Source organism: Anopheles moucheti, chromosome 3 (genome assembly GCF_943734755.1).
Source record: "Anopheles moucheti chromosome 3, idAnoMoucSN_F20_07, whole genome shotgun sequence".
NCBI lineage: Eukaryota > Metazoa > Arthropoda > Insecta > Diptera > Culicidae > Anopheles > Anopheles moucheti.
Genome location: NC_069141.1, coordinates 52,574,763 through 52,595,430, shown reverse-complemented (window position 1 = coordinate 52,595,430; position 20,668 = coordinate 52,574,763). Strand labels below are relative to the sequence as shown.

Below are 20,668 nucleotides of genomic sequence, written 5' to 3'. Positions count from 1 at the left end.
TGTATGTGAGTTGCTTTTGCGCCTCGTTAAAACTAAACACGACGAAATAAAATAAGGACAATAGATAAAAAAACAGCCATGAAAAATAATATTCTTTTCCAATAATATCACTGAAACGAATTTAAACCTTTTTTTTCATGTGCGAATCAAAAATAAAATGATGTCGATGGATGGCGCAAATGGATGTTGAAAATTACTGCTATCGCTTAAATGTATCTTACAGCTGGTCACTGGTGTTGTGTATCGTATTCAAATATCGAGAACAGAACAGCGTAGTTACGCAGCCACTAATGGCTCGTACCTAAGATGGACAATTTGTTGGCAATTCGACAATTTTTGTTGTTGTTAACCTTAGTACCCGTAGTACTATTCTGCGACCCATTCCTAGCGTGTCTTTTTGTGGTCCACATGATCTACCCCGTTGGTGAGATGCATAGGAGGAGGAGGTTCTTCTTTGGCAATGTTATCGTGGTTCCCATCAGTCGTGGATGTGTGAGGATGACGATGATGCACGGTAGTGGTGGTTCCTTGTTCTACCGTAATCAAATGTTGCTGTTGATCTTGGCCGACCGGTTCGTTTGCAACGGTAACGACAGGCTGTACGATATGGCTGGTATGGGGATGCTGTGACACCGTATAGGCCGCCGGATGCAGATGGTTCAGCTGACCGGCGTTCTGATAAATGCTCAGCTCGATATGACTGCTATAGTCAAACAATGCTTTCAACCTGCGTCGCATGCGTTCAATGTGTGATATAATGTTCATAAAGAACGTAAAAATGAAATGTAGTACATGTACAGGTGGAGAGAAAACAATGCGAGACAAGGAGAGAAAGAGAGAAAAAACAAACAGTAGTTAGAGGGATTAAAATTATACAACAGATGAAATGAAGCTTAAAGTAAGACTAATTCCCAGTGGGTTAGCTAGCTACAAATGTGATAATGTTATGTGCAAAATCAACTAAACAAACTAATTTTAGACATATGAAGTGTTAGTTAAACTACGATTTACAAAAGCATACTATAGTTGCACAGTGTACGATTCTGCATTTACTATTTATTTACTACATTTTCAAATAAAATTTACCTATACAACACAATTTATTGTCCTTGCCTTTGCTTAACGATCGTGAAATTTTCGATCAGTAATACGCTCCAATATTTTACGCTACTATATTCTGGGAAGCAATCAACCTGGTCGATACATTACCTATCTCTCTATTATGCCCTATAATCTCAGTTCTGGCAAAACAAAAACAACAGTCAACAAAGCAACAATGGTATGTCGGACGATATCAGATAATACCATTTCCTTACCGGTCTTCTTCTCACATATTCTAGACTAGAATTCGTCTCCATTATTGGAATTTTAATCTCATCCAAACATGAACGCATTGTAACGCGGGTGTATCTTGAGTATTATAAGCTTATTTTGTGCGCGGATGACGATATGCTTGTTGACAATCTTTCGTTAATTCTTTACTTTTAATGTATTGTTCCTACTTTCCTTCACGCTCTCATTTGCGACGTGCGCAAGCGAACAATACATCTTACTTCATCGAAGTTATATCTTCTTTTTTCGACACCAACAAATCAACGATTGCGTGAGTTTGTTGCTTTAAAATGCATTGCATTGTAGTGTGTACGATTGATAGCAATGAAACATTATATCGTGGATAAAGAATTGTTATAATTATTGCGTTATAATTATAATTGCTAGCATTGCAGTTTTTTTTTCGAACGCATACGGAATAAACACATACGCAAAAGATGAGATAAATGATAAATATTAGTTGGACGAACGAACAAATTAATAAATAATTACCCTAACCCATGGGCTCTGGGTGATGAATAAATTAGATTAAATAATATGAACGGATGACGATGAACAGTTGATTTACAAACTAAAATAAGTACAGCCTGATAGAAAGCGTCGTACAAAATAAGTGCTAGTTAGTGGCGTGTCGGCGTATTTCTATGCTGTTGAGTGCTTATTCTCTTCACTACATTCAATATCGGTACCCACTAGGGTGATGTTCTGGGGTGCCCCGTGATAGCAATGGCAAATAATGGATGGGACAACCATCATACGCTTTGCATCGTGCGTACGAGCGGTTAGAAAGCGCAGGCAAAAACAGGCGCACTTTAGTTGATGATAAACGTAAGGTAGCTAAGAAAGATGAAATAATTCTCCACTAACCGAGCGCACAACTCTCGCCTCACGGTACCGGTGAACTTGTTAAACAGACAGAGCGTAGCCGCCGTCCCGAAGATCACATTGTACAGCAGCACGATCAGAAAGTTGCCCAGCCATTCGATCTGGCCAAAATCGCCTAACAGATCGAAGTTTGTAATACCTGCCGTACGGTGAAATGAAAAGATATTATCGAGTTAATGATACGCATGCGACGTTTGTGAATGTTGAACACATACCTAGAATACGGGCGAGTAGCGGTAGCGCTGAGCTAAGGATGAGAACGAGACCACAGTTGGCTATCAGCTGAGTAAGCGATGAGTTACGCCGCTGTGGCCGCACGTTGCGCATGAAAGGCATTGTGTAGAGCCCAACGGTGGATGTAACACCAAGGTAGGTGATAATGCACACTTCCAGTGTGGCTCCCAACGGCCCCAGCTTTGATAGGGAAGTGATGCCAAGTGTGAATTGCTGTAAATAATGTGAAAAGGAAAGATATCTTGCTGAGTACAAAAGTTTTTTATTGTTGCTACCATTAGTTTCCCTTACCCTTGTGCTTAGTGGGACTGCCTTGATGCCGATCAGTAATTCCAGGGTGTTCTGCACTACCAGCAGGACCGTAATGCCGGTGAGAATCAACAATAGCAACATCGCTATCGGATAGACCAGATTCCTCTGAAGTGCCGAAGAACTGCGCTGCTTGTCTGGAAGGCCACAGAGAACATGAAACGTTAATAAATCCGCAAGAAACCAGAAATGGTGGGCGCATGTCACGGAACTTACCTAGCACTTTACGTTCAGACTCTAGCTCTCTCAGTCTTTCAAACAGCTTGGCCGATTCGTGCGTACTGCCATTAGTGGCTGGTTTGATTTGATACAAATCATCTAGCCCGGAGCAAAGCTTGGCAGGCGTTAGATCTATCGTTGTTACGCTTCTTAGTTCTGCAATATAGTAACAGAAAACAAACACATAAGTACATATCGATTTCGATATTGATAACAATAGGGCTTTATTTGTTTGTTAAGGGTCTTACCTATGTTAAGGTTGGCATTTGCCAACTTACGCTTAACGGTGGCCTCCTCAATATTGAAGGCGTGGAATTCTTCATTCACGTCGCGCAAAAGGTTTGGTTTAACCAGCACTTGGCCCACCACACCGAACAGTCTTACGAAACCCATTGGGGTGCAAACTAAAAATAGAAATAAAATAAAAAAAATAAATAAGATTGTATGTAAATTTTCTTTAAAAGTAGAGATTAAATTCATGAAGCAACAGAGCATCGCACTTTGTTCCTTCTTGGCTTGCAAATAATCCTCTCCATTTGTTGGATTTACGGCAGACAGTGGAAACAAACAACACATTCGCCAGCAACGGTTGACGGTTGCTACGGAGACGAACTTCGCATTGAGCAGTCCTTGGACGGTGGCTTCCAATCAACAAGCGAATTTGTGTAGTTAACAGCGCGTAATACGAAGCACAGGCAAACCTATCCTTGCGCTACAGTTAGTCGACTGGCAACCAACCAGGCACCTGGTGGGCCTTTTTCTGTGAGTCATAATTTCTTTGGGTGAATCGCACATCAGAATGATGTCCAAAGAGGACGAAGAAGCGTTCGAGGCAGGTTTAAGCAAAGTGGACGAAGTAATGAGAATACTCAGCCTGATGACCAGTGGTGACAAAGCGAAGGAACAAATGGGTGTCGCGTTCGCCGATCAGTAAGTGCAAAGAGGAAACATCATTAAGAATGGGTCCTACGGTATTATGACGTTCCACTCATGCGTGGGTTTATTTACACAGATTTCTTGGCACCGATAGTGCCGCAAAGCGAAAGGAAGAAACGAATGTGGAAAACTTTATCGTTCGCGTCAACCAGGAACGGACGGTTATCAACACAGCCGACGATCCGCCACTCGAGCAACCGATGCAGGACAAATATGCTTTTATGGCCGAAATTGAGCGGGATGCAGCCAGACGTGCGGCGGAACGACGCGAGCGGGAACAGGTTGCCCAAGGATTACGGCGGGCCGGTAATCGAGCCTTTCGACGTGGCGAGTACGAACAAGCGATCAACATGTACTCGAAAGCAATCGATCAAATCCGCGACAGCCCAATACTGTACAACAACCGGGCGCTGGCCTACGTACGAATTGAGCTGTACAAACGCGCGATCATCGATTGTGACTTTGTGCTGAGCAAGCTGGACGAGAAAAATTTACGCTCGTGGATCTTCCGCGCCCAGGGCTATTACAGGCTGGGCGAAGTGAAGGCGTACGAGAAAAGTGTCGCCGAGGCGCGGAAGCACAATCCCCGCGAGCTACCGTACATCGATCGAATTGTGCGAGAAATCGAGGGCAGATCAGGGGCGACGGAAGTAGTAGTGGTGGGAGATGCGCAAACGGATGTGGCTGGTGCTGAGGCAACGGGAGAATCCGCAGATCATCAAGCGTCCGGTGCGATGGTCCAGGATCGTTTTATCGCGAAACCTTTACCCATGGACGACGTACAATCCACTTCATCCGGAGAACTTTCGGAAGGTTAGAAGAAAACTAACCGTTTTCCAGAATGTCCCGAACGGCGCACAATAAAATGTCTCTTTGTGAAAACCTCCAGTGAACCTAACATGGTACATTTTGTGTTCCATTATTCTATACTCTGCAGTGCAGAGAACGTATAATCTATACCGAAACAAACTGACGAAAAGGTGAGTGAAGCTAATTTGATTTTTTCCACACGCTACTTCCGTCTGCAGGAAGCAACCTTCGGTTGAATTTTGATGAATCGTCTACCGACAGAGTGGTTTTTGCGGTTGATGCGCGTTTTGTTTACATGTTTATTGATTAAACTTTTCGTTACGCTACCGTCCGTATCGACAGACAGGGCGTCCCATTGCTGAAGACATCCATCAGCCGCTGCTGGGTAACTAAGGCAAGACAACTAACACAAGGTGTGGGTTTAGAATTTGGTCGAACCACAGCGTAAGGGATTCCATTTTGTCAACAAACGTTAATATTTCTGATGGATTGTCGCTGGAATTTTGCAGTTGCATGCTATGCACCTCTTAACAGTTAAAATACCACATTTTGCGCATATTATTTTGGCGAATGTTTCAAAAAATAAACAAAAATCCTCAAATGGCTCAAAGAAATTTATTCTCCCGAAGGAAAAAAGAAAAATAAACGCTCTTTTAATGATTAAAGCCTCAGAAACGATCAAGTCACATCAACCGACAGCTGACATATGACACCATTGATAAAATATTCTATTACATTCTTGCATAAGATATTCCGGTTGCGGTTTACAATTGTGTTGCCAAGCTGTGTCGCTTCCATGCTCTGTGTAGCATAACAAAGCTTCACGAGGAATTAATGGTTAATCGCACTGATCGCAGCTGAAAAAAAAGGTTGAATTGATGAAAAGTACGACAAGGGACGAAACTTACCTAAAAGTAACAGTACACCTAAAAAGGACACACACGAGTACAAAAATGGCAAATGGCATCTGGCTAAATCTGTAGAATTGGTTTGATAAGCGAAAAAAAGAGATCAAAATCGGAATGAACAATCAAACGAAAATCGACAACAGTACAGCAACAGTGAGACAACTTACTGAAGAGTGCCTGAAATGTGTTGCTTTCCGAATCGCGCAGAGCGGAAATGATGTACGTTGTGGCAAACACGATGAATGCAAGCAGGGAAAACACGGTAAACGTTTCGTACACCCGCGCCATAATGCCCTTCTTGTGACCGCTAAAGCCGGACGACTCGGTAAACAGATAGGTGAAGGGCAGCAGCACAAACAGCGCCAGATTCGAGAACAGAAACACGTAGTTCCAGAGCCCTGTAAAAAAAAAAACCGGGAACAAAAGAATTGAGGCATTAGTCAGTGGGGTACGGGTTCGAAGCACCACTGTACGTACCTTGTATGAGCGAGCTGTTCAACCATTTCACGTAGTAGCTGTTTGGGTAGAGGATGAGCACTTCGTTGCTCGCGATCGAGATGGGAAGTAGCAGGGCGGCACCTACTGCCACGGACAGAGAGAAGGTGCATAACCATAAGCTGTAGGTGCAGCCAAACAGTGAGCATAATGTAAAAGACAAAAGAACATGTTAAAAATAGTTAGTCAAGTGGAACAATGGTGGGCTTGAATGGGATTGGTTTATTGTCATGTAGAATGAATGCAAATGTGCATTACGAATAGGTAGATTACAAACGTCCGTGAAGTTATGTAGACAACAGTGATGGGAATCCAATTCCAAATCAAATGTTGTAAACCCTAACTCAACTCCAAACCCAATCGGGAGTCGACTCGAATTTGGAGTTGACTCAGAAGTAGAATTACGATCACCAGTTACACATCATTCACAACAGACAAAATCGAAGGAAATTCAAGATAAATTTATTTACTTTATTTATTTTAAATTTATTTATTTACTTTGTTTTGTTTTAGATTTATTTCAGTAATTGAAAACTTTTAATTATTTTCACGAAGAAATAACATTTTTCATTATTTTGGTCTTGTACAGCATGTATTAAATAAAACGTAGCTTACCTTATTCGGTACACTGTAATTTCATCGTCGTCAGTAGCGAACACGTCGTTCCGATCACGCCTTCGGAAGCGATTGATCAGTGCGTAGCTTCCAAGATAAAGTAACAGAAACAGTAACATGAAGATCTGCAAAAGACAACGAAAATAAATTCGCATAATTAGTGAATGAATCGAACAGGAAGCTGTAAGATATTTAATGTTTTATTCTATATTTAATGTGTTTGAATTGTTTATAAATATAGCGACCATTAAGTAAAAATCGATCACACCAATTGCACAATCATTTCTATCCGAGAGTTCAATGATCTACCATCCATTCTGGGTGATCGAAGCAGCTTTCCAAACTCAACCCCATTCCTCCAGTGCTGTTGTGGCCTACACTTCATGGGGACTACATGCATTCTTCATCCATAAAACCGCACACCAACAGGCTGCACCATCAACAGGGCATATCGGCGCGGACAGGTTTTGCGCGACAGTTCGCCTTCATACGTGTGAACGGCAAGGGTCTTTAGGTTAGGTGTTCCAGTTGCTGTTTTCGGTTCAGCTGAGCCATAAGTTAGTGGAGCAACATTGATTACACATGTTTGCAGTGATTTTCTCTTTTCAGCAAAAGCATTCATTTAATTCATATCTTACAGTGAGACTTTCTTGGTGACGTTAAACAACAGATCAACGGGTTTCCTATTCCGTCGACTTATTGTTACTGCTTAAGCAAATCATGTTTCATTAAAATAGCCCGTTTTTACTGCATCCACACAACCAGTCAATGTAACGGGAAAAACCACAACAGAATTGTTGTTGTCGATACACTCTTCCCAGTGGTCTCTATGCTAACGGAAATGCTCGTTTACTTGTTTTTTTTTTTTGCATGATCAGTTACCAACAACGATTTAATCTCGATCGTGAAACCCGATACCCGGGCCGTTATGCAGCATAATGCAGAAACGCAAATTGAACTCTGCAATTACGCTGCCCAACAAAGTGGAAAAAGTCTGACTGGCAGCTATTGTGGGACTGTCGGAAGATCGAATTTGCAAAAAACGTTTACCAGTTTACCAATTTCGAATGGCTATCAGAGCGAATCTAATGGTGCAGAAAACATATCATTCTGTTTAATTTGTAATGCTACGATATCATATTGCTATCAAAAACAAATTTCTACCTCAAGCCAAATAGTGTGAATAAATAGTAATTAATCTTCAGATTCATCCAGACCATTCCAGACCCGCTGGGATGTTTTTTTGTGGCGCCGGACTTCACACGACCGGACCGGACCAATCCCCCGTAGCAACGACTGACTATCAGACTACGAAGTGAAATAACTCTAGTAAGCCCGAAATGACAGGCATATGATCTAGTAGATCGTTACGCTAAGAAGAGAGTCTTTTCAGAATCGTTTCACTTCAGCAAAGAATCATTCGTCAGATTCGACCCTCATCAGATTCATAAATGTTTTAATATACAAAGAAGATCTGCAAAGCTCGAATGAAATGCAATGAATATTTTCAGCTGAAAAGTGAAGTTGTTTAAATAAAACTTCATCGAAGAATCAATCGATTCACGATTCGTCTCTTAAGAGATTCATGAATTTCTTATAAATTTTCATTCTGCAAAGATTCATTGAATAGTTTAAGATACTTGATTTTCCGCTTTTCTACAATTTAAGCATCTATAATGAAACATTGAAACACTCTTCAGACGACGAAACATTCTGATAAATTATTCAACTACTTGGCTTCAATGCCAGAGATTGATTCAGCTGAATTTTTCTTCTGCGAGCCAACCATTATATTTTTTAATTTGTAATTTGTTTGCTCTATCCAATCGCAGGTCAGCGGTACTTGAGCTCGTATCGATCCGTACTGCAATTCATTCCATATATTAATGAATCTTCATAGAGATTCATCATTGATCGGTCATTGAATCATTGATTAGGCTTAACGAAACATTCAGATTCATGAATCTGAATCAAGTTTACCCAACACTGGTGATGTTTACATATGACACTTTATCGATGCTTTTTCGTCTTTTTGTGTGCAAACAGGCTGTCTGCAATCCGTCTAGACACGGATGATCGTATCTCCAACAATGCTTCTTCAAGTGCTCAATTGCATAGCAAATATTTGAGCAAAACAGTTACCATATACAGCTCAACAAAAAAAAAATCTCGGATCGTCACGCCATTCCTTACATTTCGTGGCCAAGAGCGGAACCCCTGTTGGATGTTTGGATGTTGTTGTCGCCAACCGAAAGCAAACGGTTTGCCCAAAATCACGTGCTCACGTGCCATGGGAGCGGTCCAGCACAGGGCATGGGGTGTATTATGAAGGAAATGTTTTATTTATGCAAGAAGGTTTATGAGCTGTTTGACGATTTACCCAATTCTCGGCTGAGCGTTTGGCTCGCACATTGTGTCGGAATGGGTTGGTTGAAAAGGATTGGGATTGTGAAATTAGTTGCCGATTGCCGTAAACCCTGCCTTGACAAATGCATTTTGTTCTTATTCCATGAACCATGAACGTTTAATATTGATGTTTGTTTTGGGGTGGCATGTACAGTTCAACGTTTCCGTCGACTCTCTCAGACGTACTGGAGCCGTTTCTTAGTCATTGCACGAGTCTAAGTGTACAATCAAAACGTCCTACTGAATACTAATGGGCAAAGAAATTATTAGGCGCATATCACATCTTTCACATTTCGTATGTGAATTGATTGCATTAAATGAATGTTAGAACATCATACATATTTACAGGGTGGCATCGTAGAACTGATACACTTATTTGAGAGCCCCTATATTGTGTTTACTGTTACTGTATGTCAAACACATTGGTATATTTTGAAAGATGAACTTGTTTACTATGAATGTGCAAACCGTACACTTCGTGTTTAGTTAAATTTTTTTGTAAACTACAATGGATTCAAGTCGCGAACAAGTAAAAATCTTGCATTTGCAAGGTTTGACAAACATCTAGATTAGGCAGAAACTGTCTCATCTCAAGTTAAGCCGATTATTCGTCTACCGGACCATCAAACGATACGAGGAGACAGGCACGGTTGTTCCAAAGAAGAAACCGGGCAAAAAACGGACTGTCCGAACTCCAGCGGTGATCAAAGCGGTAAAGGAACGAATACGGCGGAATCCAGCTCGCTCGGGAAGTAAAATGGCGCGTGATGAGCCACTTTGCCATGCAAAGCATTTTAATAAAGGATCTAGACAACAAACCGTATAAAAGACGGAAAATTCACGGATTAAACAGCAAAAATATTGCCTACAGGGTTACCAGATCTCGCTTGCTTCAGAAGACGCACGCTGGCCACAACATCTTTTCGGACGAAAAACTGTTCACTTTGGAGTCACCCTTGAATAAGCAGAATGATCGTGTTTATGGAGCATCTCTTCGGGATATACCAGCAGATAAAAGAGCAGTCGAACGGTATCAAAATGCGTCATCGGTGATGGTTTGGGGAGCTATCTCGACAAAAGGGAAATTACCATTATTATTTAACGATAAAGGCGTGAAGATCAACAAGAAATACTATTTAGAACACGTCCTACAAGGCCACTTAAAACTATACGCTAAGAAGCTTTTTGGCAACGACAGCTTTTGCTTCCAACAGGATTCAGCTCCAGTCCATAAGGCTTCGATCGTTCAGGAGTGATGCAAGGAGCATTTGCCATGTTTCATCAGTGTATCGGAATGGCCAGCTGCGTCTCCGGATTTGAACCCGTTGGACTTCAGCACATGGGGATACATGCTAGGAAAGTTGGGCGACGTCTAACATTTGAATTTGGACGGATTCAAGAGACGGTTATTGAAGATATGGGCGGCTTGCAACGACTTCCAACAGGGCCTACGGGCCGTTATCGAGTGCAAAGGCGAAAGATTTGAAATAAATTAAGTAAAATGCAAGCTTAGTACTAATAGATGTTATTTCAATCGATTCATCGAATTCATCGAATCGAACATTAAACATTAAACATTAAACATTAATACAATCTAACACTGATAATAAGAACCAATTAGATAGACGAAATTATGCTTTCGTCGGAGATATGCTAAAAATAGCTCATCTTTTGATTTTTTTCTATATTTACTACATGTGCAAATAAATACCACAGCCCATTTTCATGGAAGCCGATAAGATAGTCCAATTACAACCTATTCAATCTCACAAACACTTCAATCAATTCAAACTAATCAACAAAAAGAAGTAAAAAATAAGAAATAGTCAATTAAAAATAAAAAAGAGAGACGATTATTAACCACTTTAATTTATATACAATATTTGTAATTGTAGCTATATAAAATATAAAATGGTTATGGAACATGATTTTTTAAACAAAACGAAGATAACAATATAAAACTAACTATAATTGTTTTAATAAAAAAGCACCTATAACTTGCTTAGAGAAAATCTATAAAACCCTAAAGTTTATTCACCTCCACCGGTAGTGAAAAAGGAAAAAAAGACATGCAAAACAATACAAGCGATTCTTCAATCAAAACAAACTTCCAACTATGAGCTAAAAATACGAATCATCAAATGTTTCCCTACACCTCTACACCTGTGCCCTCAGTTGCTGATACAACCATTCATAAATTCCCCAACACTGGCACAGTGTTGTGTGGCATGATTGCATGTAAACGCATTTCCAACTTCCAATGAGTGTGCACGCAAAGCGTCCGCGGGTTTACTCCAGAGGAAAACGGCCAACATCATCATACGTCATGCAATACACCCGAAAAGATCTCCGTACCTCGACACGCACACGAAATCATGCTAGCGATGCCAAACGATCATAGCAAGCTGGTGGGGTTGCTGTGAAGGAATGCACTTCGGTTGTGCATGTGTTTTCATCTTTTTTTTTCCCCCGTTCGTGTTGCTTCTAAATCTGCAGATGCATGTCGGGCTGGAGTGTTTGTCTGTTTTGTTGTTGCCCCCCCCTCCGCGCACACGGCACCACAACGCGGAACAACGGCCACGCCACGTAAAAATGATAAGTGTCCGCTGTGGCGAGGTAAGTAGAAATTGCGTGCGCGAAGATTAGCGAACGAAACAAGCAGCAACAGCAACAAACAGTGTTTCGCTTTCGTTTGATTTGCGATGCAGTTGAATTGGTGCATGTGTCACGCGCGTTGTGGGCAAAGAGAGAAACATTGACCCCAGGTCCATTGGGACACACCGCATCTGATGAGGCGGTAAGTTTTGATGCCAAAAGTGAGGGTGAACACTGTTTAAAAATACCGTCTCAGGATGTTCTAAAAGAGGAGAAGACAATTGTTGCTTCTATTGCTGCGTGTAAGGGACACCAAGAATCCTTTGTGCACTTCCTTATATAACGTTTTTTTTTAAATTGATTTTTAACATTTCTAAGGTCTTTGGTCCGTTGCAAGATTGCATCATGGTAATTCCAACACATGTTTGCCTCGATGATTGCGTTACGCACTGGCGTTCGAGAAGGGGACACAAGAAAATGCTGCGTATCTACCGGAAGCTGCTGTACTTGCGCCTTGTGACACATACAAAGAGAACCAACACTGAACAAGGGTGAGAGGGTAAATAGGAACCAGCTTGGAGCAATTCTTTATGTAGGGGATGGAGAAAAAAAATGTTGCGCAAAAAGAGTAAGCGCGCCATAGAGCAAATCACAAATGCGTGGCGTGCAACGGAACGTTCGTAGAGGTTTTGTTGTAAATGTTAATAAACTCCTCGTTACTAAAGCACAAGATAATAAGCAATGCGAGCAACAGTAGAATAAGTATCTTTTTCCTGCATCGAAGCGTGATTAAATCTTACTTCTACCTTTAGTGCAATGCAGCAAACACAAAGCAATACTTGGCACAGATACAGGCAGGTTTACAGTCTCGTATGTCCAGCTGATCGCCAATGGCCAATGTTTACAAAACAAAGAACACAGCGCGTCATAACGTGCATGCGGTTCCCTCATATCGACCATGCGGAGAGTCGTCGTAGTAAACAAAACGTTACCATCCCGCCATTCCTACGCTGACGCTGTACGACACGGCGTGTGTTTACATTTTCTCAATACAGCCGAAACATTTCAAAAGTATCGTAAATAAACCTCCAAAACCGGTCTGCACGCGCCCCCGTTTGGGATGGTACCTTCCGGGTGCTTCGCCTTCCGCCCCGGTTACGGAGTGACGTGTGTAAACAATAAACCCTGCTCTGCTTGCTTTATCACTCCATCCCGCACATTCCGTGATGACGTCACGAAAATCGATCGATTTTACGTGGTGCATGCTGCCGGGAAGTGAATTACGTATCTGTTCAGTTCCCAACTCCTCGCTGAGTCGCACACATCAAAGGGTAGCCTGGATACGGGCACTTATTGGACAAAAAGTGGCACGAGGGCACACGCAATGGTCAATAGTGATAAGCGATATCACCGATAAGCGGACGACATTTTGCACCTGCACACATTCCATGTGCAAAGTGAACATCGTGCGAATGGGCTAACTTTAACGGGTGTCGATTTTCGACCACAATTTGGAGTAGAGATGAGAATAATCACTCTTTTCAATAATTTGAATCAGAGTCAAAGAATGGGTTTAAAGATTTGAAACCTTTACTCACCCTTTTGAGATTCATTAAAGAGTATTGCAGTGTATTAATGATTTTACCACTCTTTTGCGTGTATACTCACTCTCACTCTCTGTGCCGACTAGAATCTCACTCAAGAGTGAGTAAAACTGTTTTATCATTCTTTAGATTATAATCACTCTGTAAGAGTGAGTAAAAGAGTATTACAACTCTTTTGAGATTGAGATTTGATGTTAAAGGAGTCATAAAAACTCTTCATGCTGATTTATACTCATTCACTCTCTCGAAGGTTTCAACTCATTCATTCACTCTTACTCAGCGCGCACATCTCTAATTTGGAGGCAGTCCAGTTGTTGAAGTAAGCAAATAAAAATGTGTTTTTCGATAACTGAGAATAGCATGGAAAGTATTGCGCAGAAAGCGACATAGTAATACGCAATCCATTTTGTTTTTTATTTCTATATACTGGTCATTCATTTCCCGACTTACGCGACACTCGAGTTACGCGAATTCGAGATACGCGAAATTCAAAATTTTGACAGTTTGTGTAATTTTGTATATGGGATAGAATTTTTTATTTGTAAAATTTTAAATTTTACCAAAAATACGTTGCATTTTTATATGATAAACATAAATTTTGGTTAAAATTATCGAAATAAACTTAAAAATAACAATTATTAACGCGCTTTGTACCATAAAGGGAAGAAATTACTCTCTAAATACTCTGGCACACATTAATCGCGTAACTCTGGAAAAGACTGTAGTACGAAATTTAAGCAAAAAGGTGATAAATTAATCGCAAATAGCTTCCTTTGTCATATAAAATATTTGTCACAAAGTCACAAAGTCGACTTCCTTTTAGGCACCTAATTCATGCAGCGAATCAGGCAATTTTTAGAAAGATTACATTAAAATAAGTTAAAAAAAATGTCACGTTAAAAAAACTAACAAAGAAAAGGTGTCAAATTTAGTCAATGTTGTCATTCAAAATTTGCCCCGAACTGATAAATGTACTAAGGAGTTCTAATACAAAAAAGCAACAACAACAAAAAAAACTACACGTTCCCAAGCGTTCAAGATAAGAAAATGACACGAATCGTACATATTACATGCATTCGAACTTCATCATATTGCTCTGTTTTTTCCTTACCCTACCCTAACAAATGCGGAAACCTTTGCTCATTGCTTGGGTCGCCAGAAGATGTTACCAACCTGTGGGCTTCAGTCTATTTGATTCCAGCGTAAATGTAGTGCGTGATACATATTCGGTTTCCTTGAAAGAAAAACCTTCCAACTCAGTGCTTTCATACGATCACTGCCGCAGTGGCTCAGTGTTTCATCTATGTGAAACGATCATCTCCAGCATGAGGGTTAGTGATGGTGACATGGGACTAAAAAGCTAAGCATGAAAATGAATTATTTCCCATTTGTGCCTTCAGCTTTATCCACACCACCGCACATCGTCATTACGGCCCGAATGTATGCTGCTACTTCTGCTGGGCATCGCTCTGGTGCTGATCGTCCATCTGTATGCCCGTGCGGTGTCCGAGCAGAATGGGTTCCAGCAGCACAAACGCAATCAGGTGTATGCAGGCGTAAATGTGCTCACCCCGGGCCATATGGGCGAACCGGTAATAATTCCACAAAACCGGGGCCAAGTGCCGGACAGTGTGCGGGAACAGATAGCGCGCGGTTGGCAACGGCAGGGCTACAATCAATTCGTTTCCGATCTGATCTCCGTGCGACGCGAGCTGCCGGATGTGCGCGATCCTTGGTGTCGTCGGAAACGATCCCACCCTGCAGCAGGGTTGCCACCGGTATCCGTTGTGATCGTGTTCCACGATGAAGCTCTGTCGGTGCTGCTAAGAACGGTACACTCCGTGTTAAACCGTACCCCGCCGGAACTGATTCGCGAGATACTGCTGGTCGACGATTGGTCAAGTTTGGGTAAGTCCGTTTGGTGCGTTTCGAGTTGGAGCATTTTAAGTGATCCGATCGTCTGTAGTACAACTCAAAACATTCCTGGACGATTACTTCCTGCCCTACAACGGAAAGGTGCGAATACTGCGAACACCGAAACGGCTAGGGTTGATTAAGGGACGTATTTTTGGGGCCAAACGTGCCACCGCCGAACACTTGCTGTTTCTCGATGCGCACTGTGAGTGTCTGACCGGGTGGTTGGAACCGTTGCTCGAATTGGTGGTCAATCGGGACGGTAGCGAGAGAAAGGTAGTCGCTGTACCCACGATCGATTGGCTCAATGAGACGACACTCGCGCTGCAGGTTGGCACTTCCGCCGGACTCTACGGTGCGTTTGATTGGAATCTCAGCTTTCAGTGGCGTCCACGGTATGATCGCTATCAGACGGGAGAGAAGGTGAGCCCACTATTCAGCACATATCGCTCGACATTCAGTAAGAGTTAAATACACCTCCACAGAACTTGCTGGAACCTTTCGACAGTCCGGTCATGGCCGGTGGATTATTCTGCATTGAGAAGGAATTTTTCGCCCAACTAGGCTGGTATGATCCCGGACTGCAGGTGTACGGTGGAGAAAACATGGAACTATCGTTCAAGGTGTGGATGTGCGGCGGAACAATTAAGCAAGTGCCCTGTTCCCATGTCGCCCACATCCAGAAACGAAACCACCCTTACATTGGGGTAAGACCCAAAATCTTGTCGTCCACCATCGTGTGAGCATCTAAAAAACCTACTTTGCCCATCTTTCCCTCAACAAGAACTACACCAAAGAGCGGGAGCTGACGATGAAAAACAGTCTTCGTGTGGCCGAGGTTTGGATGGATCAGTATGCCGAGTTTCTCTACCGATTGCATCCTGACTATCGGACCCTCATGACGTCCCACGAACCGGACGAGGTGGATCTTAGCGAACGTCGCCTTCTTCGCAACCGGTTGGCGTGTCGATCGTTTCGTTGGTATCTGCAGCATGTGTTTCCCGAGCAGGATGACCCATCTAAAGCCCAAGCGATGGGTTGGATCCGGAGCGAGCATCAATCTGGCAGCCTCTGTATTAACTGGCCGATGCGAGATCGTTCCCTGGCGTTGGTTCGATGTCACGGGCTGGGAGGACAACAGATCTGGTTCCATCGGACCGGCGGTGAATTAACGCGCGAAGGACACTGTCTTGGCGTGGTAAGTGGTGGCACGGAAGGACACCAAGTCGCAATCGTACTGTGCGGTACGCAGGGTAACTCCGATGCCTATAAATGGCTCTATCGGCGTCAGACAGGCCAGCTGGTGAACATTGCTAGCGAACTGTGTTTGGTGCCGGCAGCAAACCGCTTTCGTTTGCGCGTGGAACGATGCGATCCGGTGGAAGTGAATACCAGTGCCGGCACGGATGCTAACCGTCAAAGATGGACCTTTCAGATCGATAAAATATGATGATTTTTGTTGTTTTTCGCTGAGGACTAAAAAAAAGGTTTTGTTTAAATTACACCGAAAGAAATGCCGTTTCGGGAAGAAACTAAACCATGCAACATGCGGCTTGGAATGTATGGAAAACCGGATGGCGCAACGGTGAAAGGAGAAACCCATTTCTCCTGCGTTCACCAAATGCCAGCGTGCGGCGATTGCTAATTTTGTCGATCGCTCGTCGTGTACGCTGAAACCACCGTCAGAAGGCGCCATTATCACAATGCGCCCGATGACGGTTAGCGTAGAGATTTGGGCGCAGGAAAATAAAAATAAAACAATTACCGACGAAAGGAGCGCTCGCGAAAAGATCAATGGCAGCGATCATGGCCGCACTACTCTCACTCTCGCTGCTTCGCAAACCGCGGTTACCGCAGTGGTAATGATCTTGTTTTTTTTTTTTTATTTTACAAGCGCCGTTTCGCGCGGACGGAAAGGAAAGTACGCAAAGTGCTAAAGGTGCTATATATAGGCCACGTATGCGCCCGGCATTGTAAGGGTTTTTACGGACTGGGAATGCTTTGGCGATTAGTTTACTACGGTGTGTTAGATTGCACTCGGTCCAATTGATCAGATGTGATGCAACGGCACGCGGCGCTCTTCAGCACAATCTTTGTGTGTGTTTTTTTATACAAAGCAGATTTAATTTTTGTCTAAAAATTGATTTATGCTTGATGATGTACGTTGCGATCGACGCTAGTCTATTACTGCGGATTGAGCAATCATTAATTCTTTTAGCAATAACAATATCACCTCACTGGGTACTGTTTGGATTCTATTGATTTTACATCATCAAGATGTTGATTTTATTTTTGTTTAAAAATTTCCTTAGAGTGTCAACTTAATCGTCAATTTTATCGGAAGTTAATGAGACATTGCGTTCCAAAGTTACAGGCCGAAAATTGAAGCAATGTCGCAATGTTATGATTATCTTGAAATCATGTGTTCAGAGTTGCCAGATGTCATAACTCTTGAAATTCGTTTAAAAAATGTCTCAGGCCTAGATTTTTGTTTTTTTACTCAAACATTAAACATTACATCTAGTGCAATGGTCGAAGGAGTTACACAAACAGATGTAAAATAATAATTTTTGTAGGAGAAAAAGGGAAGCATCAACAAATTATTCCCAGTTTTATCACACATTTTCAGCTATCTTTAAAAAAAATCACTTCTTCTCAAAAGTATGCTGAAGTATATGCTATCTTCTTAGGGTTATTTTAACAGTAAACTACAAATTAAATATGATTAAAAGGATTTCAATTTGTGCACCGCGAATTATCTGTTATGAAAACTTGAACCTTTGTACAATTGATTTTTGTGTTTTTTTAAATCAGATTCCAGTCAGATTCACAACTAGCAATTGCGATTCGCATCGCAATAATAATGTCTAACAAACCCCTAATTGTGGAAAGGAAATGTGCACGTTTTAACACTCCAGTGTTAGAAAATTTGCAGCTGGCAGTCGATAATGTCCGACATCTCGAAGCATTCCAGTGGAGAAATGGAGAAAATAGTCTGCAATGGTCGGGCAGCTGTTGGGCCATGCGAATGCAGCAGGTAAAGGCTTTTTTTTTCCTTTGTAACATTGTTTTATTTTTGTTTGCTTCTTCTACCAACAATACCAACAGATGTACGTTGCTTCCGATGATTGTGTAAGATATTGAAACCTATAAATTATTTATGTTTTGTGGTTGTTTTTTTTGCATAAACCATAAAATTAATTTACATTTATCCTTATAATTCATTGCGAATTTTATAGCTAGGAGACGATTGAAACCTAACAAAGCATTTCGTTTGTGCTCTTGAATTCTGATATGTTTAACTATATTCGCCTACTTGAGATCTCCGTCATCGCCTACTTGAGATCTCGATCTTTAAATCATTGCAAGTGGTACTCTTGACTTCACGTTCTAATTTCGAAAAACGACTGGATTCCATATGGGCGTAACACGTATCAGTTTTTTTCGAAATTCAATTGCTCATAAAAAAAACCTACTCAAACCAAGGAATTCCTACCCATAATAAGGAATTCCTACCCACACCGATGGAGCTACCTACCCTAGCAGCATTCATAGACGAGTGTTGCTTTAAAACATGCATACCATCGCCTTTAACAAATCGATATCAATAAAGGGGTAGCAATAATTCGGTGGCGTGAAATAGGGCCACCGGCACGCAAATGAAGGTCGAGACGTGGAAAGAGCACCGTAAAGGTTGCACCCGCAGTTTCGCCGCGGTCGTTCAAAGCTACACATATTTGCAATTATGCCTCATCGCTTCCGTTGGTTGAGAAAGTCATTAGCCAAAAAAAAAGCCTTCAGAAAAACCATCAAAAAGCGTTAAAAGCGTTCTGTGCTTTATCGGATCGCTGAACAGAGCTTCAGGGTGCGAACCGTCCGTTTCCTTGGCAATGCTATCCAATCATTATTGGGTGTTACGGGTGGGACACGACGGGGGTAGGCAAAACATGCAGAACAATAAATGTAACAAACCTCCTCCTAACACTTTGTTACGGGCCCTCCCCTAGCCTACCGTTCCAACCCGTCTACACGCACCATTATCTGTACTGCCGGACGCGATAACCAGTAAAACGCGAATACGTGGTACATGCCAGCCGGCTTCACGTTTCTCCTCTTAACCACATCGCAGCCAACTGAAGTATCGCAATCCAGGTATGATGATCGAAGAGTGATTTCTAATTCCGTTGCCGAGTATGCATTAGTTTCTTCGTCTGTCGGGTTTGTTGTTTTTTCTTCCCTCGCATCCGTAAAGTATCGGTATGGATTTGTTTAGAGCAAAATCAAACACTGGAAAGCGCTGTACCCAATCCCAAACACATTTATTCACAATTGCCAACCATCGTTATCAGGGGCAATTGTTTGTACACTTTGTCTTATCGTGTGCCATACCTTTTGCTGTATGGATTATTCACAGCAAACACGACAGCTGTCTTGTGTTCTGTTCTGTGAGTTACTTTTCCGATGCTAATTACGCTTCTGTGCGAGACCCGAATCGGATGTGAGGTCAAAGTCGACTGTGATTAAATTGTTCTCCTCCAATAATACCCTTTGTTTTGTTACGCAATGCAATATTATGCCAGCTTGGAGCTTACACTTAGTGGACATTATAAAAGCTTCCATATTTTCTGTCCGGGAACACTGGTGCACTCGGTAGCACCGTTGACACGGTGACCTAATTTGGGCTTCTTCTGCGCCAGGGAGTACCGAAAAAAAAGGCTTTTTAATGCATCACCCAATTACGCTCGAATACTTACGATATGCTCCCGAACCGTGTTGTGAAACATTTGTTCCCGTATGTCGGGCACCTCATGCTCCTCGTCCTGCTCCATAGCGTTCAGGACGGCGAACAGTTGCGTCGCGTTGAGTGTAATTTTGGTGCCGTTGGTGGCCTTGCACGGCCACGAAAGCAAGTACAACGGGTGTTCCCTGAATGATAACACCCAAACGAATAGCTTTCAGAGATTAGCGTAACTCTGCTTTTCGTTATACTCGGTTTGCTTTGATTCGAAACACGTTACTGCACGACACACACGAGACGGACGTTTTGTCGTGAAATTCACCCTCTTCTACCACTGCACTAGACACCACCATCCGGGGATCCGGGAGGCCTCAAAATATCGCAACACATCACCATAGGGCAGCCTACGGTTGCTGTTGTTGTTTTGTAGCGGATGGTACAGACGCACGGAACACACAAACAAACACACTTTCTTATATTTTCGAACAAATTCCTTTCAAAGCAGACACACCTTCCCGTACAGGAAGCATCCTGGGCCCGCGATGCCTTCTTGGATGAAATTTTACTACTTTCACTTTGATGCAGAAAACGCGTAGACAAATGCACAACACGGACAATGGAGCAATGGTCGAATCCTTTGTCGGATTGTTCACTTTTTTGTGACTAGT

General features: G+C 42.2%; 2 protein-coding genes across 2 annotated transcripts; one reads left to right on the top strand and one right to left on the bottom strand.

Moving 5' to 3' along the window:
* Window positions 1-158: 158 nt before the first annotated feature.
* LOC128301305 (protein Lilipod) lies at window positions 159-20,091 on the bottom strand. The gene is made up of 11 exons (XM_053037707.1): window positions 20,017-20,091; window positions 6,744-6,868; window positions 6,111-6,250; window positions 5,801-6,031; window positions 5,634-5,702; window positions 3,228-3,383; window positions 2,977-3,135; window positions 2,743-2,897; window positions 2,433-2,664; window positions 2,200-2,356; window positions 159-727 (listed from the first exon to the last, which is right to left on the bottom strand). Exons 1-11 carry the CDS (start codon window positions 20,089-20,091, stop codon window positions 385-387), a joined length of 1,842 nt encoding a protein of 613 aa, XP_052893667.1. The 3' UTR covers window positions 159-384.
* On the top strand, window positions 3,779-4,795 carry LOC128301307 (tetratricopeptide repeat protein 12). The gene is made up of 2 exons (XM_053037708.1): window positions 3,779-3,909; window positions 3,992-4,795. Exons 1-2 carry the CDS (start codon window positions 3,779-3,781, stop codon window positions 4,731-4,733), a joined length of 873 nt encoding a protein of 290 aa, XP_052893668.1. The 3' UTR covers window positions 4,734-4,795.
* Window positions 20,092-20,668: the final 577 nt, after the last annotated feature.

Bases quoted from the DNA above. Each gene is read 5' to 3' on its own strand.
- LOC128301307 (XM_053037708.1), top strand. From the start codon at position 3,779: ATGATGTCCAAAGAGGACGAAGAAGCGTTCGAGGCAGGTTTAAGCAAA. The intron at 3,910-3,991 runs GTAAGTGCAAAG...TTATTTACACAG, and splicing joins GGTGTCGCGTTCGCCGATCA to ATTTCTTGGCACCGATAGTG.
- LOC128301305 (XM_053037707.1), bottom strand. From the start codon at position 20,091: ATGGAGCAGGACGAGGAGCATGAGGTGCCCGACATACGGGAACAAATG. The intron at 6,251-6,743 runs GTAAGCTACGTT...CTGCACCTACAG, and splicing joins ATTACAGTGTACCGAATAAG to CTTATGGTTATGCACCTTCT. The intron at 5,703-5,800 runs GTAAGTTGTCTC...CCAATTCTACAG, and splicing joins CACATTTCAGGCACTCTTCA to ATTTAGCCAGATGCCATTTG.